We start from the raw sequence: 18,919 nt of genomic DNA on the forward strand, positions 1-18,919 counted from the left end.
AGAGACAGAGACAGAGACAGAGCTCAAAGAATTAAATAGAAAATCACCCAGAAAATCATGTCTCTCATGTATAACTGGATGATGGGTCCTCAGGTCATCCCAACCCCTCACCTTGTTTGATAAATCTGGAGCATTTTCAGTGTTGACTCCAAAGTGGCAAATATGTCTGCAATTGAGGAATTTCTATTCTGACTGACCCGGGACAGAATGGTAAGGACATTAATGACATCCACCAAGAAATGGGCAAACTTGATGATGTCAGCTTGGAGAAGAAGATTGAGGAGCTCTTTGGCTTTCTGTTCATTGGTGTCCCATCTGCCTTCATCGGCCTGTAACACAAGATCAGCAATGATGTGCTTATCCTTCTCAAAACACATTATTCAGAGAAATGAAATGAAAGTATTTTTTGTTATGATGTGGAAGAAAGAATTACTTACTGACTGCAGTTGCTGGACAATTGCTGGGTATCCCTTGAGAAAGTTCTGGAGGGCTGCCTGCATTCTGTAAAGCCATCGCGGGCCTCCAATTTGAGAAGGCATCACAGGTTGAAGGTGAAGGCCTTTGAAGGCTGTGATCAGAGAACTCTTATGAATAGTAGAATTCTGATAGAAATGGTAAGTGCTGTGAAGGAGATCTTGGAGAGTGTTGTAGAGAGGAATGTTCTGGAATACTGCCTTGTAAGAGAGTTCAAGTTGATGTGCTAAGCAGTATACACTCTGGACACATGGTTGGATTTCTCTTAAAAGTAAGGCCAGCTCCTTCCCTTCTTCTTTTTCAGGGGCATCATCACTTCCAAACCCAACTAATTTCTTGGCCCAGTCTTGGCTGGACAGCCTAACTTGAAGATTTACCTCTAGAGTTTTCTCAATGGCAGTTTTTATTGCCAGAGGGTCTTTTTCCTCTACAGTATGGACCCCCACAATTTGACAATGCACTTTCCCTGCGTGTGCAAACTGCACATAGACAAGTTTGGTTTCCTCAACGAAACTGTCGATGAATCCATCACTGATGACTGAGAAAAATTTACTTTTCTCTAGCTTTTGTCTAAGATTTTTCCGTTCTACCTCAGCAATAAAATAGGTAAACGTTCTCGCTGACTTGTTAGTCCTGAACACGAGGCCAATATCGACACCCTTCATATCATCCAACTTGCACATCCAAATAAAGTCTTTGAGGGGGCGGCCAGTCTTGGCAATGGCGTGGCATGATCTGAATAAGTTCTCTACTCTGCCCAGAGTTACTTTGCTCATGGTCCTCACCATTAGATCGGTGGCAGCTCGGTTCCCTGGGGAGCCACTTGTCGCTTCCATTAATGAAGCCTTGGCGTGTGCCTCGCTGAGGTGATGGGCATTGAGGAATTCCGTCCTGAAGTTGTCGGTTCCATGGAAAAAGCTCTCTTGACTTCCCCCTGACTTTACTCCGTGCTTACGACACAGGGCGCAGAACATCAGATTTAAAAACTCATCATACACAAGCCAAGGGTATTTTTTTAGCCAAATTTTCAGAAATTGAGTGTTTCTGTTTGGAAGGTAGTAGTCAAGTTTTCGTGTCTGTTTCTGCTTTTGGGTGAATCGAATCATACCATCTGGAGGATCCCTGCCTTTAAAACAACTCTGCGTAGTTATTTTTACAACAACCACAGTGCCTATCCTCAGTTGTGCTCAATCTCCCCCCCACCCAATCCTGCCCCCTCCTCCTTCCCTGTCCCATGCACGGTTATGATTCCTGGGAAATGATATCAAATGTTTATTAGGTAACATGTAATCTAATAAGTGCTTTAGCTCATTCATCATTTAGTTCTTAGCAACCATTACCCCTACTTATAGTTAGGAAAATAGACCAATTATCATTAACACTATTTTGTGGCTAAGAGGTTTATCCATTGCGTGTTGGTGATGATCAGGAGCAGAGCACCTGGAATCCACACACGTCTGTGAGTATCACTATTAGGGAAGACAAGCTAGGCTCCTTTGTTTTTCATGTGAAAGAGAAGCACCATTTTGATCTATGGTTCTTCTCTCTTTCTCAGGATGAGGAGAAAAAATACTAATCAGTGCATAATCCTGGACTTTTCCTTTTCTGACCAAGTCCCAAGAACATCAGGTTTTGAGGCTTGCCAGGAAGTTTCATAGACAACCTGTATCTAATGCTCCAAGTATCTTTTAGTTTTTTTAAAAAGCCCATTTTTAAAAACAATCATGTTACTATTATGTATTGTACAGAAGGTTACCATTTCATAAGTCAGGTAATGAATACATTTCTGGTTTTGGACAATGCCACTCTTTCCTTTACTTTCTCACAGATTTCCCCTCTCATCCCTGCCCACAAGTTTCATAGTTCATTTTTTACATAGTGTAGACTGAATAGCATGATTATATTTGTTCACCCTTTCTCCCTTCCTGTGTCCCCCACCACAAGAATAAAAAAAATCCAAAGCAAAAGCAAATACCACCACTACCAACAACAAACACAGTAACAACAATAACAGAAAAAGAAAACATGTTTCCATTTTCTGTAGTTCCTTTTAATAGGTGGTATTTTAAGTGTTCAGAGAAGTTATACCTTTGGGTTCTTTCCCCTAGGGTATCCTCCTTTAGGCTGACTGTGTGTGAATTCCTGAGTCCTGTATAGGTTATCATGTCCAGTTATATTTTGGATCTAGCTTCCACATACAAGAGGAAACATATGCCATTTCTTTCTTAGCTTGGCTTACCTCACTTAGCACGATTTGTTCTAGGTCCATTCATTTCCCTGCAAATGACATGATCTTATTCTTTCTAATGGATGAGTAAAATTCCATGGTGTATAAATACCACATTTTACTAATCCACTCCTCTGCTATAGGGCATCTAGGTTTTTCCATCACTTTGCTATTGTGAATAGTGCAGCAATGAACATGGATGCACATGTGTCTTAATGTATTCTGACTTGTAAAGTTCTAGGTAGCTGCCCAGGAATGGTATGGGTGGGTCATAAGAAAGTTCATAAGAAAAGTCATAAGAAAGTTTGGTTTTTTGAGGAACCTCCAAACCTACTTCCAAAGTGGTTGTAATAGCTTCCATTGTCACCCACATCCCTCCAAACCTACTTCCAGAGTGGTTGTAATAGCTTACCTTGTCACCCACATCCCTGCCAACATTTGTTTTTGTTCAAGTTCTTGAGGGTGGCCAATAACTGGGGTGATACAAAATCTCAGATTTTGAAAGTGTACTTTTCATGTATATTTGCTCCCCTTTTAGAGAAGGAATATACATATATTTTGATGGAAGACAAATAAAATAAAAGTTGCTCAAACTAAATCCTCAAGTAACAGCTTTTCCATGAGGAAGAGGAATAAGATTATGTGTGCTTTCCTGGTATACAAGTTCATTGACCTTACTGATTGTCAGATGACAGATTCTCTCCCTGACTAACAATGGAGTAACATGATCCCATTATGAACTGAAAACATCTTAAGCTGAAAATGCATCAATCACATTTAACCTCCTGAACATCTTTGCTTTGCATTACTCTGTACACAATACCAGATGGCTATTTCCCCTGTGACCGGGGACTGAGTGGGAGCTGTTTTTCTCTGCTGCTTCCCTGGATCATCAGAGAATATTGTACTACATGAAGATGGTATGGGAAAAGTACTCAAATGAATTTTACAATTCAGTTTCTACAGATTGTCTATCATTTTAGCACCATTGAAAATAACAAAATCATTAGGTTGAAGCACCATTACTTATACTAATAACTATACATAATGAAAAAATTAATATGTGTTTGTATGATAATTATATTAAAATATCTCCCTGAAACAAAGCATCTCCTCAAACTAGCAGCTCTTGCAGGAGGATCATGAATTCAAGGCCAAGCTAAGCTATCTAGTTTAAACACTTCTATATCAGAATTACACTAAATTGTTTTCTGCTCCATCATGTCTAGATATCTGATAAATATTTAATAAATCTTATATGAAAATAAATCTTTTTGTACTTGATTATTATGATCTATCTTTTGTCTCTTTGATATAATAATAATATAATAATAATCTTTGTATTAGTTGATGTCTCTCTAACTTTCATACCCTATTTACATCTTCTGTTTTATCTTTTAATCACATTTGTACATTGTACAGATCACTGCTGTCCTCCCTCCTCCCCCTCCCTTCTTTCCTCCCTCGCTCCCTCCCTCCCTCCTTCCTTCCTTCCTTCCTTCCTTCCTTCTACTTGGGTTTTTTTTCACCCACAGCTGTAACTCTATCAGTTGAACCATGCCTCCAGTTCAATGTTTCTTGCTGGTTTATTGGAGATGGAGTCTTGAGGGCTTTGGTGCATATGCTGGCATTGAACTGTGATCTCCAGACCTACAGTTCTGAGTAGCTGGGATTAGAGTTCTGAGCCACTGGTACTCAGTTTCTCTGTTTGCTTTCAAGGTCCAGGTATTGTTGTGTTTTATTTAAAATTAGTCTCAATGTAGTTGCCAGCTACTGCCTTCATCTTTTTACCTAAGCATTGGAGTGTTTACCAATCTTTTACACTAGGTTATGTTTGATGCTTGCTGTACACGAATATATACTGGCAAGTTAATGAAGGAAAAGATGAGAAAATCAGTCTTTGGTTAAATGACTGGTTTAACTAGTTGTTATATTTTAGTTTTAAAGGCAGATTTTCTAGAAGACACTATCTGCCATAGGGAGCATAAGTTTTCATTTACTTCTCAAGAATCTTTCATCCTGACAACATTTTGAAACTTCCTATAGACAGTTTTGCTAGATACACAGGCTGCTGCATTCACTGTACATTTCCATGATCCCAGTCTGCTCTTGAGAAAGGTGTTCACCATTGAGAGATCATTAGGAAGGGGCACCATACACCCTTTTCTGGGATTCCTCCGTATTACACACAGGAAGCTATTCCTATTAATAATACTTATGTCTCTGTAATAACCCCTTTATAAATAGGTTTTCTGTATCTTTTGTTTTTAGGAAAATTTAATTTAATTTTAGTAATTATAAGCAATTTTTGGATCAAAATATGCTTAAAAAGTTACTGTATTTGATGTCAGTACCCTGCATCTTGTATATACATTTTTCTAATTTGGGGAGGGGAAGGGAAATAACAAAATGCTGGAACAAGGATACAGATTTACCTATTGTAACAATGACATGTATAAGACACTATGTTGAAAATGAACTTTACAACTTAGGGGTGACAGGGGAGTTGGGAAGGTGGGGAGGGAAGGGATGGTAGGCGGGGGTAAAAGGAGGAGGTAACAATGTTTGATAGGAAATATACTCATTACCTTATTCATGTAACTGTAACTCCTCTGTACACTATTTTTATAATAAAAAAAACTTATAGCATGATAGTTGTATAATGACTTTAGGCCCAGAAAAATCCACGGAACTTTCTAGTTACCCCTTAAGATGACAACCCAAGTGTCTTGTACTCCTTCCTGTCTCTCAGTCACTGGAGTCTTTGTAGGAAAATTTGGTGTCTGTTGCTCTCTCAGACATAGTTTCTACCCTTTTGGAACCATTCACCATTCCAGTCAGCTTCAAATGCTTTTGGGAAGTGTCTCAAGGTACCTCACTGATTGTGGCTTTTTACTATCTCACCCTGCGTAGTTTGCTGTTTTATGACCCCACAGTTTCTATGTCTGTTCTATCTCTTCTTTTTCCTGCAATGCCATTCTTTGACTTGCTTTCTCAGGGGTGCCAATCTGAAAAGCTTTCTGTGCCGTGCACCTATGATGCCTCAAGGAAGGAGCAAGGGCCAATTCTTTTTTGGAACTCTAGCAAGATCTTAGAAGCTGACTGATCCAGATTAGCTACTGCAGCTAGCATTCTGAATGTACATCCTCTATCACTGTACTCAGTCACTGCATCTAAGCGTCTCCAAGAGGGATTTCAAAGGAGAATTCTTTTCCAAGATGTTACAGGCCTTGTACACCCAAATACTTCCTCTTCTGAAGAAACAGTGAGAGTTGAGGATTTGCTAGTACTCTTTCAACACAGACTCTCAGTAGAGGCCAAAATAGCGATGAACCAAATCTTTACAAGCATCACACAGAGTACCAATGAATTTACAAGGAAAAGAAGTTCTGATAATTTTAAGTGGGGATAAGGGAACACTGTTAAAATGTTCCAGTTTCAATAGACTAAAATTTGCTTCTCCCAGAGCTAGGCTGTCTTCCCAATATGCTTGCCATTTGGTGTTTGGAGACAAGATGTTCCTAGCAGAGTTTACTGCAGCACACAACCTCAGTATTTTCTGTTTTGGATACTCACACTCCTCAGGGATCCACATTACTTTATGATTTTAGTCTACTATGTGGGATAGATTTCTCTTTTTGTGTAGAATTCCTCTAGGACAGTATTAGGTACCTACTAGGTTAGAACACCAAATACCATTTTAGGTAGTAATAAAGGTCTTAATCAGCATTGTGCAATTCTAAATATTATACACTAATATGACGTTAGTAAAGTTACATTATATGACAGTAGCTTATATATAATTAAATTGCATGAGTTTTGTGGTTGTTTTCCAACATTTGTTACAAAATAATCATTATTTCAGTGGATTTGTAGGGGTTTTCACATCGCTTTTCAAAAAAAATCCCAGTGGAAACATTAAACTACTTTATAAAGTTTTCTGAAGAAGATTGACTTACTAAGTGTCAAGCATTTATGAGACTGAGATACAATTTCAGGAAGACTTAATGTTACTATATTATTTGTTTTATACTCTTTCTAAGGACATTAAATTTATAACTTTCTTTAATCTTTATAGAGATTGTGTATCATTACCATCATTTTGCAGAGGAAGAGGTGGGAAATTCAATAAATTGCTCCAAGTGTTATGAAGATCATTTAACAAGAAGTAGACTTGAGAAAGAGCAGTGTGACTTCAGACATCCCATTATAGGTTGAGATGCTAAGAATTGCTACACAGAAAATGCTAGCACAGGGCCCGACACATGGTGGTCATGCCAAAACTGGCTATTGTTATGATTCAGAAAACAGTCACCCTATCTCACTCTATCCTGGGAGAGCACTCACAGGATGATTCCTGGATAGTCAATAGAAAAAAATGGTTCTCAGACCCATTGTTCATTTATTATTGTTCCAATACATGGACAGATCTTTGCTCAGTGGCAGCAAAAATGCAAGCATGATTACTGGATTCATTTCATTTGACCTGAGTCAATATGTAAACAGCAATATTTTATGTACATAAAATGTACAACAAACAATATTTTATGTACATCACTTTTGCCAAAGAAGATTTAGAATCATCAAAAAGGAGGATTTAATCAGGAAAGGAGTTTTAAACTTCTATATTACAATGTGTGATTCAATATTGCATCCAGTAAGGATTATTTTATGAACACTTCTTTTTCATTATTATCTTCAAATATTTGTACAAGGGCATTTCATTTTAACTGAAGACTGACTTCAATTTGGTTAACCAATAACAGGCTGAAAGCTCCTTAAGCTTTAGCTCTGCTATATCCTGATACTCATCATTCACAAGATTTTAATCAGAGGGTATTATTTCTGTCAATAATTTTATATAGTATATTTAAAATTGCATTTTTCTCTGACCAACCTCACTCACTGCACATTGATTCTCCTATGCTTTGCTTTTGAGCACTTTGATAAAGTGTTTATTCTCTCCAGGGTTTTTATTGCTCAAGGGCTAGCACTCTACCACTTGAGTCACAGAGCCACTTCTGGCTTTTTCTGTTTATGTGGTTTGAAGAACCAAACCCAGGGCTTCATGCATGCTAGGCAAGCACTCTACCGCTAAGCCACATTCCCAGCCCATCATGTTCTTTTTTTAAATCAATGGTAATTGATACAGATCTCTGGAAATATTGGACTAATTCCTTAAAAATGAAATCATGTTAATACTGAAGTTATGAAAAGCTTCTTAGAATGAAATCATGCTAATACTGAAGTTATAAAAAGTTATGGTTTACCAATAAGTAAAATATATTTGGAGATAAAATAAACAGTTTAATGAGCTGCAACCTAGTTCAATGTGTGTATGAGAATTTTGAACCAGTAGAATTTTGGATGATAAATCGCTCAGATATCTTAGTATTCATTCTTAAAGAGTTGAGATGATAACGCTACATGATTGATCATGTATTAATTCCAACTTTTAGAAGACACTTGAGTTTTGAAATCCTGTACAAGAGCTAAAAAGTCATGATAGAATGTGAAGGAGTTGAAATTTTTGTGCAGAAAACAGTATGCACATATACACATGCATAAAATAACATGTACATGCACACACAAATTAATTCACAAGGGAAAATTTGTAAATACATCATTTTGGTCTATGAATTGTCTATGATGCAAGGAGGGAAAAAGAAGATATATTTTTTCTTAATATTCTTTATATATAACTTACACACATATATTATATACAATATGTTATACCCATATATACATATATATCAGTATTATATATATGTATATATATATACATACATACACACACATTTTCTCCAGAAAGAGGGAGAAGAGGACAATAGGGAAGAATTACCAGGAATGAAGACTGATACACTCCTCAAGTGTGAGTCAATCTGATTCTCCTGTCTGTTTAATTCATATCTATAGTCTATGCTAATAGGTCAGAACAGGTTTGAGGGCTATGTATTGCCTTACTCTCCCATAGAACTCATGTTTCTTGTGGCCAAGTGATACCCATCCCGGTTACTCATAATCTTTTTAGTGTTTTTTTCAATGACAATTCATTTTCCTACCTTTAGGTGCCAAATCGAAGAACTGATCTCGAAGATTATCAAGCTGTTCGATGGTCAAGGTGCCATTTTCTTCCTTTTCTATAGGTGGTGGACGTGTTGGTGGTGGAGGATCTGGGAAGACTTTTACATCACCATTAATGAAGAAGACTTCTTGGCTTAAATAAAGCTCATTCTGAATTTTTGTAGATGTTTCAATGTGATAGCGAGCTACTTCTGTTAATTTTTCTACACTGAAAGTAGTAGAAGGAATAAAGTTATCTCTGCTAAAGATGCTATTAGGTTAATATTTGTTATATGTGTTATAAGCACATATATATGAAATGAATGCTATGCATAAGTTACATAATATTTTAACTTTTCTTTAAATCTATTTAACATAAGGTCAATGTCCAATGCAAATTTAAAACATATATGCTTGTTACATAGCTCATAGTTTCACATATTTTTAACAAATTGAGCCAAAAGAGAATCTATTCTTTTTTTACTATTAGTATTGGAACATAGTTTACTATCTAAGCAAGATTTTATCAAAAGTAGATTTCATTCTAAATTTGAACCTGAATAAGTTAATATGGTGAGTTGGTAAAATATGACTGTTAGAACAATACAATTATTTGTAACTAGATATAAGAAAACATATTTCAACTACCTTTACATAATATCCATAGTGACAATTTAGTAAGTAGCATTAGTTGCTGTCTTCCAAAAGATACCCTTTAAGTCAACTCCTGAATGCCATCTTTGTGAGTGTTCATTTACTATGTGGTAGCTGATTAGTTCATAAACTTATGGTGTTTCTTGTCTGGGACATTGGCTCTGATTGGATTTCTGTTCGAGATCTGACTGGATCCAGTTTGAGATCCAATCAGAACCAAGATTTCAGGCAAGTGTGCACCATCTAGTGGATGGGAAAATATGCCAGAAAAATAGATTTGGAGTTCAAAGGAAGACTCTTTTTTGTGTCTCTCTGTGCCTGTTTTTCTCTCTCTCTACTTTCCTCTGTGTCTCTTTCTCCTCTCTGTCTCTGTCACTTCCCATTATATGCTAGGTTTTTAACTCCTTCATTTCTTGCAGCCACAACATAAGATGGCATCATAATTCTGGAGACAGAGATATACACAAAAGAAACACAGGTATACCATCTAAAAACAACATTCATTTACACTTGATAGAAGCTATGAATCCTTCCAATGAAGACAAAATTTGATTTGTAAGTAGCTAGCACAGAACAGGACTGAGAATTACTGCTTGTGAGGCTGATGGTAATGGACTTGGGCCATTTAGCCATGTGATTACATTAAATATATTACTACTGCAATGTGTGTTAGAATCTTCTTTAACTCTGTTTTTTTTATGGGAGGAACCAATGGAACAAGATTTCTAAACAACTAGGCTGAAGATTTTATAGTAGAACTTTGATTATGAGACAAGATCTGGGGAAAACAAACCATAAAAACTGTTTTTTTTTAAGATGGTAATTACTGCTTCTGAGAATACTTGCTATTTGAATCCTATTTATATGCAACTGCTAAAATTTCAGTAAATGTTTATTGCAAACTATAGTGCATTACAAAATACAGCTTAAGTAGAAATCTTTGAAATACAATGACTGACATATTGCCTCTTGTAGAAGCTGATAATAAGGTTCAAAGCAATCCGCAATGGACACTAGAGCAATCCTTGTCTCCTGGATGCTCGGATGAGGGCCTTTCTTCTCCTCTAAGCTGGATCTTCATGCCTTTTCAAGGGGAGAAGTAAGAAGATGAAATCTTCTGCCCTCAATAGTAATCAGACTCCGGAAATTCAACAGCAAAGGAGAAGGGAATGTTGAGTTTACCAAGGAATCAGTCCAACTAGTAAAACATTTCAGTGAATGACTTCTTAATCTCACACTATTAACTCTGACAGGGTTTACCTTAGAAAGATGGAAAGCATTATTTTACATTTGAAAAATATGGAAAATTATATTCTACCTTGTAAAGTAAGGTTCCCATTGAGCTTTATGAAAACTAAAAGCAAATAAAATGCAAAACTGGATACTCTATTTTTTTGTGCTGGTTCTGGGGCTTGAACTCAGCTTCTTTTGCTCAAGGCTAAGACCCTACAACTTGAGCCACAGCTCCACTTCTGCCTTTTCAGTAGTTTATTGGAGAGAAGTCTCATAGGCATTTCTGCCTGGGCTTGTTTCAAACTACAATCTTTAGATCTCAGCCTCCTGAGTAGGCAGGGTTATAGACATGAGCCACTGGTGCCACTTTTTTCACACATAATTTACTATGTGAAAAGAGGCAATGCAAATTCAATAGTAAAGCTGGCCTCATGCCTTTCTAAGAGTGATTTCCTAAAGGCCAAAATTTTCATTTTCATTTAAATTTGTGAACACTTTAAAAATCCTTATCACTTTTGGCGCTGAGGATTAGCAGTGCCTTTTAAAAAATGTAGTACTTTACCTGGCCATTTCATTCAAGTACCTCTCCCCAAGCCATTTTTCCATGAATTTATAGACATCCACCACCTTTGTGATTAAATCTTCAAGGACAGTCAATGCTTTTGCCTTGATCAGTTCTAGTCGAAACTGTGTGGCTATCTCTATATTAAAAGAGAAATAAGCCATAAGTGAAATAAGCCAGACTCAGAAAGATTGCATGTTTGTCTCAAATAAGATGTCTATTTTTTAAAAACATGATAGTGGAAATGAGACTATTTGAAAAGAATTGGGAGAAGGCAAATGGAGGCAGATAAGAGAAAGTAATATATGTGTTTGAATATGACAAAAGTATATTAAATAAAGCCTATTAATTAATATAATACTATATGCTTATAGAACATGATGACACAAATTCATTTTTATACTCATGCTTTGATTTGTGAAATTTCAGGTGCACGTTTAATATATCAATATAGGTAAGGTCACATCTATCTCATTGAGAAGCCAAATGTTGTTTAAGTCATTTGAGAAATGAAGCTAGAGCTACACTTGAGTTTTATATCTGCTATAATTTCTAACAGTATGATTTTTAAATAAATAAAATGACAAAAACATCTCTGAGTTTCAAAAGTAGGGGCATAAAATCTTTTGCTTATTCTCTCCCTCCTTTAGAATCTTGGGGGCAGCAATGCCATCATGTTTCTCAACATTGTGAAAATGAGAGTGGAATTTGTCTCTGGGCTTATTGTTGCTCCTAGTTCATTGTAGGAACTGTGTACTTTACTCCAAAAAGCTTTCTGATCTTCACTATTTCTCTTTCAATTGCCACTGACCTTATCTGTGTACTGATTATCTCTCACTTTTGGAACAGCTTCAACCTTGCTTCTACTGACTTATTTCCCCTCCTCAAGTTCAAATCCACACACCACTATCCAGAGGAATCTGAATAATCTGCATCATCTGCTATCATGCTCATAATCACTTTCTTTGGCCAATGGCTGCACCTATTACATCATCCATGGTTTGGCTTCCCTTCTGCAAAGTCACTCCTTTCTAAAACATGCCTCATCTACCTGAGCTAAGTAGCTACCAAATAGACTACCAAATAGAATGCATTCCTTCCTCCTCTCAGTCCTTGCAAATGTCCTCTCTGAATTTCTACCCAAATTGCCTCCTGGGAAAACTCCTTATTCTTCCAGTATAACTCACACATCAGTTCCTTTTCTAATTTTTTTTCTTTTTGACCATATTAGGATTTGAACCTAGGGCTCTTAGGTTAATAGGTTTGTTTGCTCAGCTTGATCTCAACTATTTGAGTCATGCCTCCAGCCTAGCATTTTGCTGGTCATTTTGGAGATGGAGTTTACCATCTCTTCTGCCTTGGCTGGCTTCAACTATTTTCTCGATCTCCTGAGTAGACAGAGTGTAGGTGTGAGCCACCAGTTGATCAGCATCCTTTCTTTCCATTCTCTTACATCTAGTGTTCTACATGGCTATTTCCAATATAAAACATATAAGTCATTGTTTTAATTTCTCTTCTTCTAGATTGAGCTTTAATTTTGTTCATTTGTTTTATATTTGTGCATTTTTGCAGGTGCACCAAGCAATCACAAGGGGACTTGGCCCAACAACTTTTTATGTGAATGAGCGAACTTCACTGCCTCAGGTCTCATGAATTGGATGAACTAAAAGAAGTCTACTGAAAACCACTGGAACCAGATGTGAGGACAGATAATAGGAGGCAAGCAGGTGTCTTCATTTGCCTCAGGGCTGGGGACTTGTGAGGTTCACTGTGTTACTGTTACTTATGGGAGCTTGCTGTTTTTCCAGTGTCAGCCCCATGTTCTCGTAGACACAGTCTGAGGTTATGATGAGCCTCTTGTGGGCTATTTGGCTATGGGTTTACTTGTCACTAAACAGCACCAACTGCCCTGGTGCCCTCCATTACCTTCAAATTGCAGGGCAGCAAGATGTTCTTCCTTGATTCTCACCTTCAGTTCACTTCTATTTTGAGTTTCAATGTTTTCTTTAGGGGGTGATAACAGTACAGGGGTGGATTCTGTAGCAGATTCAAGTTTACCTGAAAGGAAAATGATGGAGGCCGAGTCAAATATCAACTGTTGAGTGTGTGTGTGTGTGTGCGCACGCATGTGTGTGTGTGTGTGTCTGTGGTACTTGGACAAAATGAGTACTAATGAAAAATTCTGTTATAAACATCTGTGATTTAGGATGGAGAAAGCTAGGCCTTGCCTAGTGAATTATTGATAACCCTTCTCGCAAATTCTCAATGTGCTAGCTAGAAAAGCACATTTGTGAAACCTTGTAGGAAGGCAAGGTGTATGTGACAAGCAATATATTCCAATCTCACTTGCAATTGTTTTTAGAAGAGGCAGTGGAGTGACAGGAATAATAGAGATGATGTCATATGTGTATGTATGAAAATACCACAATGAAATTATTATATGCTAATAAAAATGTAAAATTATTAATGAAAAATGACTGCCAATGTCTGTCTCTGCTGTTACACTATTTATACTAGGGCAGAGCGATGATTTTGGCTTTTGTTTTTGCAATTCACAGTTGTGTTCTTGGCACCTATGTTAGGGTATATCGGGTCATAAATATGATGTACATGTGCTTCCACTTGCAGTCTTGCTTTATATGAACTTAGAAATGTACAAGTGAAGACATCACAGGGGGACAATGTTTGTGGTAGATTTCTCCATAAGGTTAAGTAGTATTACCTCCCAACCTAAGTCCCCTAGGGGCTCAGAAGATAATGTGTCTGGTTGAAGATTTGTTTCTTGCCAAGAAGAGGTTGAAGAGCCCAGGAGTCTGAGCACTAAAACCATGAATACCTTTTGCTTTCTTTTCATCCTTTTTCTTCTTGAGTGTTTCCTTTTCCTTTCTGCCTTTTTTACCTGCACCAGGCTGAGGAGACTTTTCGTTTGATTCTGGTGGCTGATTTAAGCTTTCTTCTTCCATGAGCCTCTGATGAATTTCAGCAGCTACCTAGTTGGGTCAAATCAATCAGTGTGGTTAGGGGAACATTTAGGAAGTATACTGACCTTTTGGATTTAGCGATCACCAGCTTCCTTTGAAACCTTATTCCACAAACCCCATGACCTTATATTCATTTATTCCAAAGCACATTTTAGCAGCTCTGTCACTGCCCCCAATAGTCTGCTTTCCATTTCTATCTGAATGGAGGTTCTCAATTTCTCAAAATCCTGCCTGTAGAGTATCACTAGGTGTCCTCATTGCTGCCCTCAGCAGACAGTGAAAACTCCATTGATATGCAAACCTTCTTTTAAAAAAACCCTCAGAAGGGCTGGGAAGGTGGCTCAGTGGTAGAGTGTTTGCCTTGCATGCATGAGGCCCCGGGTTCGATTCTTCAGCACCACATAAGCAGAAAAAGCCGGAAGTAGCGCTGTGGCTCAAGTGGTAGAAGGCTAACCTTGAACTGAAGAGCTGAGCTGAATTGCTGAGGGACAGTGCCCAGGCCCAGAGTTCAGGCCCACAACCGACAACCCCCCCAAAAAACAACAACAAAAACCCTCAGACTATGAGTTTAATAACCCTCGTTAATATTCCCTAAAACAGCATTTCTTAATTGTCATTCTAATGGCCCAGTATGGAGATTTTGTTATAGTTTCTCCTAATAGAATTTCTATGAAATTTTAATATTTATGAAACTGTCTCTACTTATGTGCTATGTGTCTGTGCCTTGCACACCAAATGAGATCTATTTTCAGACTCCCTTCGCCGACTTTGGAGGATGTGTGCCCTATGGCAATTGAGTTATGAAGACTTGAATATTGGGGTTCCATTTTAAGATTAGCTAGAAGGCTCAGTGCTGGTGAGGGTGATCTGTTCCTCAAGGCTAATCTCATAAATCCTGGCTTCCTCTTTCAGTTGACTTTCCAGCTCCTTTCTTTTCCCTCCATTCAGTCTCAAAAGTGTCCTTGTAGCTGGGCGCCAGTGGCTCACACCTGTAATCCTAGCTACTCAGGAGGCTGAGATCTGAGGGCCATGGTTGAAAGCCAGCCCAGGCAAGGAAAGTCCATGCAACTCTGATCTCCAATAAGCAGCAGAAAACTGCAAGTAGCACTGTGGCTCAAGTGACAGAGAACTTGCCTTGAGCTGAAGAGTTTAGTGACAGTGCCCACACCCAGAGTTCAAGCCTCACAATTGACAAAAAAAAAAAAATCAAAAGTGTTCTTGTAACAGTGTGTGTATTTATATCCCATGCAAGCCAGGGGTAAGGAAACCTTTACTCAGAAGAGCCAAGCCTTTCTAGGATTCCTCCAACTCTCCTCTGACATTAGCTCTGCCTGTAGGTGGTAGCAAACCTTGTGTCAGTACAACAGAGATGAAGCAGAGATGGACCAAGTATAAAATTCTGGGCACAGAACAATAAATACTGCATGATGTCACATTTATCATCTAATAGAAACAGAGAAGGGAATGTCTCCCCAGAGACAGTGGGTTGGACAGAGGAGTTGTGGAGATGAGAGATGCTGGTTAAAAGGCACATGGTTTCAGTTAGATGGGAGGAATAAGTTCTGGTGTTGTATTGCATAGCATGATGAACATAGTTACGTACTATAGGTTTCAAAATTGCCAGAAGAGTAGATTTTATATATGCTTGCTTCAAAAGAATGGTAACTGAATGAAGTCAGAATGTGAATGATGAGCCTTAATAATTACACAAAGTTTACAAATATAACATCCCATTGTAAGCCAAAATATATGCAATTACTATTTCTGAATTTGAAAACATAAATATATGTGTATATCTACATATACCATATAGAGAGCTACATATTTATATTTATATATAGTCTTTATGTTAGGGCTTGTGTCACTGGGGTCACCCCTAGATAGAAAAAGGTGAGGAGAAGTACAGGTCCTGTGTTCAAACTCTAGTCCCAGCTTACACACACACAAATAAAGGATAATGAGGGCTTATTTTTTTATTCAGATGCTTACAGTACCTTAGTTTGATATTATTTCTGGTGAGATTAGGGTAAGGAGAGGGAGGAGAAAGAAGAAGATTAGTAGACAAATGGCAAGGTACAATGCTTTCCTCATGTAGTCTTGTGGATCAGAGACACCGGTCAGTTCCTGCCTTATAATTTTTGCCTTGTCTTATATCCCCATAGCTTAGCATGTAGCTGTCCATAACTGTTACATTAATGTTTAATCTTACCGCATTATTCAAATGCTCTATGAAGCTACCCAGGCCTAAGGACCAGACCTGCCTTTACAGTTTTCCATAGTGTTGGGTCCCTGCACTCTGTTTACAGCTGATGTCAAGTGCTTATTAACTGATAACCTTTCTTCTAAAATAATCATACTCCATAGAGTAAACTTACAATTTCTTCTATATTAACTATACCTTGAATGTATATGGAAAGATTAAAAGAGCACACCAGTATTCTCGTTTTTGTTTTCTGATTTTTTCTACAGATGTTCTTTTGATAAAAATGGATTTCATGCTATATACTGTACTTTCAAATTCTTGGTAAAGCTGAAAGCACACTTGTTAACATTCTCCCCTAAATTGCAAGCAATTCATTTTTGAATCTCTTCTTGAAAATCATGGTAAGTTAGCAATTTCCTTTAAAATTGGATTTATCTCCTTGGTAAACAACCTTGTGATGATGACGATGATGATGATAATGATTATAATCTGTAGAGTATTTTTTTGGTCCACTTCCTTTAAAGACTTGTGGATCTCTTTTAAAAGTTAACACAATTTGCAATGCATTTAGCAATCTAGCTTCCAAGGCAGGAGAGAACTTTAAATATAATGCTTTGACATTGTGGGCGTTAAATATGACTTCTTTGAAATTATTGCATACCTAGTAATTAGAAGAAAGTTTTGCTAAAAATCAACATGGCATACTAAATGGATTGCTCTTGCTAAGAGTTTTGTATTGAAAAGCTGTCAAAGTGCTCTTACTCCAATTGGACTAATCTCAGAGAGTACTCTTCTGCCCACATCCATTTATTTATGCTGTATCATTAGGAACTCAAAGTTCCCTTAAATATTTGTCTTCTGTCAGGGATAGGTTGAAACATCCAGGATTCTGGGTGCTAACGCCATGAGTATAATTTATTTTTAGTCTACTTTTGAGCATGTGACCTCCAAGTCATCAAAGTCTACTGGAAACTTGTGAAAGCTGGATTAAGATCTAATTATTAGTAATATTAAATAATAAGCATTCCTTTTGTTCATATGCTTTCTAGGATTTTTTTAAAGCCACGAAGGAAACGATAAATTTTAAAATAAATTTCTATCAAAAATATCTAGTATATGTATAATTTCTAAAATGTTTCATTTACATTACTTTGTTGGATCTTTTCAATCTTTCAAGAATACCTTGCTGCACAGAAGAAACTGAAGCCTTAGTTTAAGAGATTTTCCTAAAAACACAGCTAAATACTATGAAAAACACAATCGATATGATTTTCTTTGGCTCTGCAATCCTCCCTAAATATGCAACATGTAGATGATGCAAATGATAATCATACTTATATAATCTAATATTTATAATATTATTTATTCATTTTATTAAACATTATAATATTCAAATTATGCAATCTCTTCCAGGCAATTTTTAATGGGCTGTAGAAGTCTTTGTAGATTATGTTTATGTAGTTCTATGGACAGTAGTCCACCTTGTTTCCTAGAAATCCTCCATCTGGTTTTCTACTCTGTAGTGTTTCATATATCTTAGGTTCTTTGTGGTAATCATTACTGCCAGTCCCATCATCATTACTACTGATATCAGTATTGTACGTACAATAGCAACAGCACTTTAACCCTGTATTACACTACATGCGGGCACTGGGCTAGATTAGGGGATATGGAAAATTGTAGGGTGTGGTGTGGTGAATATTCTGGAAAACAATTAGAAAGATACAAAGAGCTAAGCTTATAAGAGAGAAAGTAACTGCTACAAATACAGGCAGAGTTTATGATTACAGAAGGCTGGGTGTTAGGAAAAGAGGTAATTGCCTGGTCAGGAATAAAGGCAAGAACTAGTTCTAAATACTTAAATAAAGTACAGGAATGAAACAGGTGGAGAAGGAACAGATTTTCAAAGGAAAAGCTTCCCTAAACCATGAAATTGAAATTGGTAATGTTCATGGAAAAGAGATAGATGATATCCCATCAGGTCAGGAGAGGGTTGGCTGGTGGAACAAGCCAGAATGTGGGTGAAAGGGATATAAACCTTAAAAATCAGGAAGTCTTAAGTCCAAATTTCATTTTGACTCCTACCTTCTGGGAGATTTTAGGCAAGTTTATTCATGTGCATGAACTTTAATTCTCCAGTGAAAAGGGGACAATAATACTTGCCCCATAGATATGTGATAATAATACTCACCCCATAGGTAAAAGATAATGCTGACCCTCTAGGGAAAGGATACATGTTTAGGAGGATTGGAGACTGAATTGTTTCGCTTGTGTCTGACAAGTATTTTTAAAAATCAGATTTCATTTGCTACTGTTACAATCAATAGCTGAATTTCTGCTGGTTTGTATTTTGTTTAGAAGAGTAGGAAATCTGGCTGTTGGGTCATTTGTAAGTAGCAAAGTTTGCCAGCACAGTCCCACCTTCCCCATTGTCTCCCATTTGACTTGCCTCATTCACTGGCCTGACTGACCCTTTTGGTTACTTCACTTGTAATCCTCGCCAGCACAGGAAACTATCTAGC

The 18,919-nt window shown here is 37.3% G+C and overlaps 1 protein-coding gene across 1 annotated transcript in view; it reads right to left on the reverse strand.

Moving 5' to 3' along the window:
* Positions 1-18,919, reverse strand: part of Spef2 (sperm flagellar 2) — a 160,004-nt gene that overhangs the window by 24,204 nt on the left and 116,881 nt on the right. Inside the window, exons 26-32 of the mRNA XM_013018527.1 lie at positions 14,050-14,203; positions 13,140-13,271; positions 11,214-11,352; positions 8,764-8,993; positions 5,735-5,743; positions 438-1,285; positions 198-329 (exon numbers count right to left, since the gene is read on the reverse strand). Of these exons, the coding sequence (XP_012873981.1) occupies positions 198-329; positions 438-1,285; positions 5,735-5,743; positions 8,764-8,993; positions 11,214-11,352; positions 13,140-13,271; positions 14,050-14,203 (1,644 nt within the window). The remainder of the gene's footprint in view (positions 1-197; positions 330-437; positions 1,286-5,734; positions 5,744-8,763; positions 8,994-11,213; positions 11,353-13,139; positions 13,272-14,049; positions 14,204-18,919) is intronic.

Source organism: Dipodomys ordii, unplaced genomic scaffold (assembly GCF_000151885.1).
Source record: "Dipodomys ordii isolate 6190 unplaced genomic scaffold, Dord_2.0 Scaffold41, whole genome shotgun sequence".
Classification (NCBI taxonomy): Eukaryota; Metazoa; Chordata; class Mammalia; order Rodentia; family Heteromyidae; genus Dipodomys; species Dipodomys ordii.